This window comes from Osmerus mordax, chromosome 9, assembly GCF_038355195.1.
Source record: "Osmerus mordax isolate fOsmMor3 chromosome 9, fOsmMor3.pri, whole genome shotgun sequence".
Classification (NCBI taxonomy): Eukaryota; Metazoa; Chordata; class Actinopteri; order Osmeriformes; family Osmeridae; genus Osmerus; species Osmerus mordax.
Genome location: NC_090058.1, coordinates 197,374 through 206,294, shown reverse-complemented (window position 1 = coordinate 206,294; position 8,921 = coordinate 197,374). Strand labels below are relative to the sequence as shown.

Here is an 8,921-nt window from a genome sequence, read left to right as displayed (position 1 = left end):
CCCATTACTACTACATGTTTTAGTGTCATGCAGGTAACTGAATTTTGTCTTTGTTTTTTTAAAGAAAATAAATCACACAGTGAAAGGAGAGGAGAGGAGAGAGGAGAACATTTACATGTCTTCATTTAGCGAAGCTTTTATCCAAAGCAACTTCCAAGAGAGAGCTTTACAAAAGTGCAGGTCACTGATCATAAACAACGAGATAGCCCCAAAAACATTGCGGGTAGCCAAAACATGAAGCATACATTGTGAAAAGCAAATAAGTGCCAATGGGAAGAAACATAAGAGCATGTAGTTAAACAAATTACAAATTAAACAACATGAACCTCAAAAGTGCAAGAGTGTACCTGTAAGAAATCCAGGAACCCTGGTCTTTAACTGAGGATCAATTGCTCACTTCAGTGAGTTACCATACACACTCGCCATACAAAATCTTTTGATTTACAGGTTTTTGCATACAGATGTTTCTCATTTAATGTGAGGGCCATTTGCAGAACGATATGTCTTGTTATGGTATGTTGAATTACACTACGTCAGTCCATGGTAGTGATTTTCAACCTTTCCTATCAGTGTACCAACAATCCTACCATACTTTTATAAATATCATATGATAATTGAAGGTGGAAGGTTGTTGCACCTAATGCAGGTTTCTTTGTGTAGAATTGGTGTTAGGTAGGAACCAAAACAGTTTGTTCAGCTTTTTAATTTCCCAGCAAATAACAAATAGGCATCATCAAAGCACTGCCATGAAGGCTGGAAAACTGATTTATGAAATGGATTAAGAGCATATAAAAAATGATTGCCATTATAGCCTTCGAAAGGTGTCCTATAAAAGTAATATATAGTAGATACATTTGAGCTCATTTGTCAAGTCAGTAATATTTGTTTTGAGCTGCACAACATCAACATGCACTAGTGCTTTTCATGCAGGCTGTAGCAGGGTAGGAGGGTGGCTGGGAGGATGAATAGGTGATCCTTACCTTTAACACATCCATGGACATCCATGCCCACCTCTTGCTGCAGGTGAGAAATGTCTTTCGGCCATTGTTTTTTCTCTGAGACCCTCTAAGTTGAATGCCACGGAAGTGATTTTCATCAAGCTCTAAATTCACCTTCCTGGCTGAACCGAGTTCTGTTCTGTATTGGGGGATAAAGGGCATATTTGAGTGTCACACCAGTTTCCCTTTTCCGTGCAAGAGGAAACCAGGGAGGAGGTGACATGGTGGATGTGGTCCCTCTCGGCTCTGTGTCTGTCAGTCCATCATCCGCTCATCCTGCCGCCCTCTACCGCCCTCAGGCCACAAACACTCAACATGTTAGCATTTCCCCCATCGTCTACAGAATGTGACTTACACCTTCTCTCTCTGACCTCTCCCTGACCTATCCCGAACTTCTCGCTAACTTCTCTCTGACCCCACGTACCAACCCCAGAGGAACATCCACTTAATCAAACAATTTCGACAGAAGTTATGAATGACATCTCGCTTGGACATAAAGCATGTGACTTCTCACATATTACAATAATTTATTCGATTGTTCAGTTGGATGGCTGATGTCATGTTCTTTATTATAATTTGATTATTAAACATGACCTGATTAAGGTTACTTTTACTTTGGTAGAGGGTTTATAGGTTTGGAAAGAACAGTGAAGTGTAGACAAGTCTTTTGTTAAGATAATAAGTCATGAATTTGGACGTCACAGTCAGTGTATTGAAGTTTCTTTCATTAAATAATTAACTCCCGATAATACTAATATAAGAGTTAAATCGGTTTTAATTCCGGAGGGTACTAATGTGCATGGTTAGAAAGGACTCTTGTGTCGTCCTTGTACTCTCACCATGACACGCTCAGGTCACAGCAAACTGGCCAGCTGTCTCACACTGTCCGTGTCCCGGACGTTCCCAGTGGAGCCAGGGAGATGTTGATGGACAGATGAGTTCCTGGCTTCTAGAGAAACGGTGAGCAACAAGGCTCTCCATCCTGTGAGGAACGGTGAGCAACAAGGCTCTCCATCCTGTGAACTCTCTTTCCCCCTGGACGCTCTGCGACCTTCCTACTGCAAAATTACTCAGATGACTAAATCCTGATAGTTGGAAGGATGTATTGTGACTACTTATTCAGCAAAGCCTAAATTACTATCAATCTCATCATCAGTTATTCATTAGAAATGTCAGACAACAACGATGAGAAGTTCAACAGTCGTAGGAATAAAAAACCATGACAACTTAGGTGTGACACTTGACAACAAATAAGGTGTGACACTTAGACAACTGACCCCAATGAATCTGTCCCAACACAATTATTAAACACTAGCACACTGTCATACACTTGCCAGCTTATACACACATTAATTCAGACAGACCACAACTTAAAAAATATCCTTGGTATCCCTTTTTGTAGACAGAAGGGAAATGGTCAGCAGGCCACCTTGACCTTGACGCTGCATGACCTTGCCAGAGTCTGCCTCACAGCTGTCTGGTCTCTGTGCCAGCCTCTACCACAATAAGATATCACAACAACAGGTTATGCATAACCTGTCAGTAGATTATATAAAGAGTGTCAAGTAGACCAAGGATTTGTGAGAGAGACAGTGTTTATAGCCCTGTTGAAGCCTCTACAGTAATATTTGTTTCCAATTCAAAATGCAAATTGTGAAAAGGCCTACCTCTGTTGACTGACTTGTGTGACGTAGGTCAAGTTTATTAAACCCATGCCAGACATTGATTGACCACATGAATTGCAACTGCACATAGGGTTCCACGCATGTTGTTTCCCCACAGTGATGACAACAGCATCATGCTGAGTCCTCCTGATCAATAGCTTATGAAACTATGAACTAGTGGGAAATTACGGAGGTACAGTGTGAAGAGTATAAATTCACCTATTTTTTTTATGGACACACAGGACTCCCATTTCCTAAGTACTGCATGTTGAAAACGTTTATATATATTTTTATCCAGCACACAGCTGTTAACCTGTTACAGCACAATGTAACTATATTTATGCCTAACATCATATACTCACCGTTGGAAAGTCTTCCCAGAAAAGAGAAGGCAGAGTGGAATGAGAGGTTCAACAAACAGGTGTCTGTATACTGAGTGCGGTCCACATACTGTTGGCCACACAGTGCATCTTTCTCACACACTTTCACATACAGGACACTAAACACTTCTGAAATGTCACAATAAAACTTTCAAGCAAGGGATCCATTTCAGCAAAATGTTTTTAATAATAAAATAAGGACCTGTACAACATTTTTCTTTTTGCTAATAAATCACAATTTAAAATATAACATGTATTTTGTTTAGAAAATGACTATTTATTTAGAAAATAGGGAATCCAGTGATATATGTAGATAATGAGTAATCAGCTTAAAGTGCAAAAATATAATTATAAAAAGATATCTGTACAAAAGTATCATTGGAATGTTTTTAGGAGGAAAAGGCAACTATGCCTGCATGGCTTTAACCATTTTTTTGTGCTGTTTACAAAAACTGCATAAGACTTGGATCATCTTTTTATGTTTGGATCAACACTTAGAATAAGCAGCTACAATAGTGACACAAAAACTCAATGGAGTTAAATGTTGTGTATAAGCAATAGATCCAGGGTTTTCCAAAGTCCATCAATAAAAACATCTTACAGGTGAGACACAGTGGTGTTCTTTTCACTGTAGCATACTTTTGCATCCCACTCTGTCTTGGAAAGATATTGTATACAGAACACTTCTGACACTTGAGCTTGAAAACATCTTCAGTTGTGTTCTTATTTGGTCCTTCACAGTGCCTCCTGTTATTTATCTTATTTATTTAATCCTGGGGGGTTTCATTTGAACTTTGGTGTCTTTAATTCTTTGACCTGCATGTGTAATGTTTTGTGGACAGCCAGAGTCCTTGACTGACAAAATCCCTTTCCACACTCTTGACACTTAAAGGGTTTCTCTTTGGAGTGAATGTACCTAGGGGAGACAGAGAGAGACAATGATATAGCCGCATATTTAAATCTAAAACATCCCTTCACAGGTAAAAAAAAAATCACACTATTATGTCATCCAATAAAAAACGACTTGAATTCAGAAACATGCAGTGTTATTACCAGATAACTTTAGATCTCTTTAAATTTATTTTAAATTCTATAGATGTAACTATCTGGAAACTGCAGCACATGTTTCCAAGTTACTATACAGTACAATACTATTAATAGTACTTTCCTATTAGTTTTGAGATGTATTGTATGCAGGACTGTCTGTTAGGCTACGTAAAAGTTTTTAAGAACTAAAGATGATATGGAATTAGCCCGTATTGTTGTCCGTGCACAACTGAATTGTAAATATTTTTACACTGCATAAAAATACAGCATTTCTTATTGGAGAACGAATCCTCCCACCTGTGATCCCGGAGATGGTCCTGCCTCCGGAAGGCTTTGTGGCAGATGTCGCAGGTGTAGGGCCTCTCGTCTGTGTGTGTTCGCTCGTGGATCAGCAGATTGTAAGACTTGGTGAAGTGCCGACCACAGAACTTGCACACAAACTCCTTTTTGGTCTTTGATGGCAGCCGTCCTCGACTGGGCTTGCGCTCAGGGGAGCAGAGCTTGGCTGCATCCAGGAGACAGCCCCCTGTGGCTGCGTGGCCAGGCGAGGCTGCCAACACCCCGGTGATGCTCAGGTCCTTCAGAGGGTCTTCCTGGGTGGCAGCTGTTGCCAGGTTGGCAAAGTCAAAGCGAGGCTTGTTCTTCAAACCCTGAAGCAAACCCACTGTTGTTGTGGCAGAGGCATAGTCCAGCTTGGGCTGGAGCAGGTGGGGGAAGATGGGAATGGGGGATAAACAGCCATCCATGAGGGCAGGCAGCTTGGAGAAAGTGCCACGGGGCAGGGTGAAGGGCTGGTAGCCTAGAGTCCACTGATGGAGGTGGATGGCATGGAGGGCACTGAAGCTGTAGATGCCAGGGGTCTGCTCCATGGGGAGCTGGATGCCAGTGGAGGTCTGGAGAAAGGAGTAGTTGGCCAGCTGTATGGGGGGGTGGAGCGGGACTGGGGCTGGAAGAGTCTTGCTTCCCATGGTTGGTTGCCCCTGGAATATGAAAGAAAATAAGTTTAAAGTTGAGTAAAAACAAACTAACATGTTTATCATGCAACTCCAATGTTTTATGTTGTATTCTGCTGTTGTGAATACACTTACACACAATTACACTTTGATTGTGATTAGCTAATGCTAATGTCATCCCCCAATACACATACGGACACACATTCCGTGCCACACCTCAATTCACAAAAAGTCACAAGAAGTCCAGCTAGATGATCAAGAGACCTCATTATCAACGGATTAAAGTGGTGCATGTCCCCCACCAAAAGCACTACTGTAGACAACAAAGGAATCCGTTTATCTCAGGAGCTGATTTTGTCAGAGCTTTGTTGCATCTGAGAGTGTTAAAATGTGTCTCCACCAGTCATGTCTGCCACTGGAGCCTCCAGCTCACAGCACTGGCCCTGATGACACAATGGAATGAAATACACACGATGAACGACATGACATGACATGACAAGTGTGTATGTGTGTGTGTGTAAGCGTGTGTGTGTCAAGCATGTGTCAGGGAATGCACACACAAATCAATCCACAGTACTGACACATCCAGACACAGACACACTCAAACCCATACAACCCTGTGTTTGGTGTGGGTGTTTCCTCTTCCCAGAGAACATGCCTGGGACTGCTCATCTCAGGTGAATATAATGACACCATTCACAGAACAAAATACCTCCATGACTGTTTGATAAGAGAAAAAAACAATGAACAATAATGCCTCTTTGTTTTACAATGCTTAGGATGGACAGGATCCATGGCAGTCATCATCCGTCACAGTCTAATCACATGACCAATGCCACACCTTAATAAGCAGTGTGACACAATTTGGAAGTCAATAGAAAAAGCATTAGAGGTAATCCATTTTGTTAGTCTTTGTTTGGTTATATATGTGTCATAAGATGCAAGTCGTCTTGGGTTTTTCAAATAAAACTGTCATAACCTCAATGCTGGTTTATACTTTATTATGGAAACCTAGACTGACAGCAGTTTGAACTTATAATAATAATAACTGTATTTGTAATTAACTTTAAATTTAGCTAAATCTCAAAGTGCTACAGGTTAAAAACAAGAAAGGGCGTAAATAAAACATATATAACTTCCTATCCCAAAATGAAATAAAACATGATAGCAATAATGCAACTTGAAGACTATAGTATCCTACTATTTATCAAGAAATGCATGAACTTCTGGTGGATAAAATTAGGTTCTGTAGAGTGCGAACTGGCCTGAAGCAGTACATGAAGTTGAAATGGTCTCATTACAACGGCTGAAGCTCAAAACCTCCCCTGTGGATCGCTCCTTTCTGATCATGACGCAGAAGTAATTGACTTTTACTTAGGAGGTCATTAGGGGAGATCAGTGGTTATTCCCGAGCAGTCTGGTATCCTTAACCCTTTGATGTCAACATACCGTCACAACGACTCAACAATCAAGCGACACTACTGCCTCCCGCTCTTTTGGTGTCGGCTGTCAGACTCCACACCTCAGAAAGCCAACGTGTGGAATGAGACGCCGCTTAATTTAGTTAATAGTCTAATTACTTTACATTAAGGAAACAAGTGCTTCGTTTATCTGGAAATGTTTCAAAAAATTTGCCATCAAATTAGGGTTCAATTTAACATCTTGAGCTCTGTGCCGTTAGATAGGCTACATTAATTACACACTGCAATGTTATAGCATTTTGCATTAGTGTTAGCAAAAAGTCAAATCCATTTCAATTTTGGGATAGGTCTACTCCCAAAATATTATTTAGTTCACTACCACCAGCGAGTGGTTTATCATAGAAGAGTTGCTGAAAAAGGTTAGGGGGTTGCCTTTGCTTTGTAATTAGTTTTCTTTAAATTGGTTTAGGACATAGGTTATATCTATTTTTCTGATAATTTGAGATTAGCTTGTAACATTGTGTTGTCTTGTAAATAGGTACAGAATTGTACAGCACATCATGCATTCAATCAAAAGGGTTTACTAGGTTATTGGACCCAATAAAAAATACAATGGAAAAATATTACTTAAATTCATTTGTTTGAATCTGATCCTTGAACTTGCACATGGATTACAGTACAGAGTACTCTGTTCTCTGAAAAATGTAAAAGATATAGGCCCTTATATAGGGACATTCGAATGTTAAGTATTGTGTGCCTTCACTTTTTCCCTCATTTGTCAAGAAAAATATGTTTAATAACTAGAATAATACTAGGCTATATTTCCTTAAGAAAGTTAGGCCTACAGTTCTGCCAATGTGCAATAAGGACCTGCGCAAAAACTACTTATTTTAGCATTATAAAATAGAGAGAAATCGAATACTGATGTCACCTAAAAAAAACTCGAAAAGCATGATTCATTGAATATTTTGAAAATGTTTAAAAATAAATATAATATTATAGAAAATAACAGATCATAAATGTTGGAAGTGTCATGACAAAATTGTTTTCCATGACATTGAATAATCTTAAACGATAAAAGGTTGATCCAACCTTGATATCCTGAATGGTAAGGTGCAAACTGCTGTAGAAAATTGCAAGGCGCCAAATATTATAATGTTAAAGTCTTGATAATAAAGTCTCGATTTAGCTATAGGCTACATATAGTAGGCCTAGGCTATATTTTTTTCAATTTTGGTCAGCGTTTTATCAAATGGTCACTCATTTATAAAATCCCTTTCCATCATAGAGAAACAATTACCAAACCGTGTATTTGTGATGATATATGCATATCATTTTTGTTGTTGTTAAGTCAACAGTAAGCAACAAAAAACAATCAATCCAATTTACACCGTTCTAAATGATACGTGGAAAGATCCCACCTGTCGCACGCCCGCGAATGACACATAAGTCACTGAACCATTTGGACCATTTAACACAAATGTTATACTTTTCAAGTTTTAGTAATCCAAGTGTGCAAGGGTAGATGGCATGTCTGTTCATTTTAATTTTGAAAAAACGTGAGGGTATGCTGGATTATCAGAAATTTTGCGAATAAGAAGCTATGTCACTATTTTGTCATTAGGGTTTCCATTCTGCGTTTTTAGCGAAAGAACTTCCAGATCCTCTCTCGCAAGTGACGTCTATTCTGCTTTCCCACATAGATATACAGTAAAACAACTTAAAATAAATAATTTACCTGGTCAAATGTAAGGTCAGTCCTTCAGAATTCAAAGAGGTCCTCTAGAAAGTTCTGCGAACTGATACAAGATGACAGAAAGTGTGTAGGCTAATAGATTAGATAGTTTCGGCAGTGATACTACACCTTAGCTAACATGTTCACTTCAGCTTTACTAAGTAGCTGTACGCATACAGAATTCTATAACTACTGTCTCAAACCACCGTGGCACGCGCGTTCTGAATTCAACTAGTTGAGACGTCTTCAGTAACTAGTCTGTGGTCTGCATTCAAACCACCTCTTATTGCAGCCAAACCCCTTACATCAAACCGTTCGCACATGCGCGCCATATAGCCAACCCCTTTATATCCACTCTACATTAATTGGTTGTCTTGTGGATATAGCTGAGTTTTAAACGTGCCTGAGTTAATGAGCTTAGACTTCATTAGCAATTAAACAGTTATCAAATCCACTAAACATTTAGATGTTTTGTCAAATTTGAACAGATTTGTTCAAACTGACCGTACCGTACCTATAGTTTACTAACTCCCAATTTAAAATCGAATTAAACTTTCTTAATGAATGGTTTGTGTATATATTTGTGTTTTTCAAACATATCTTCATCCTACATTTTCACCATTGAGAAATCATATTAGTTTAAATTGGAAATTAAACCTTTACATTCATTTGGGTTCAGTACCAGGTGAGAAAACAAACACAATATAACTTCTTTCTAAAATA

The 8,921-nt window shown here is 39.2% G+C and overlaps 1 protein-coding gene across 1 annotated transcript; it reads right to left on the bottom strand.

Moving 5' to 3' along the window:
• Window positions 1-3,246: 3,246 nt before the first annotated feature.
• Window positions 3,247-8,429, bottom strand: osr1 (odd-skipped related transcription factor 1). The gene is made up of 3 exons (XM_067243564.1): window positions 8,202-8,429; window positions 4,387-5,069; window positions 3,247-3,958 (listed from the first exon to the last, which is right to left on the bottom strand). The coding sequence occupies exons 2-3, from the start codon at window positions 5,055-5,057 to the stop codon at window positions 3,826-3,828; spliced, it is 804 nt and encodes a 267-aa protein (XP_067099665.1). The 5' UTR covers window positions 5,058-5,069; window positions 8,202-8,429; the 3' UTR covers window positions 3,247-3,825.
• Between the last annotated feature and the right edge of the window lie 492 nt (window positions 8,430-8,921).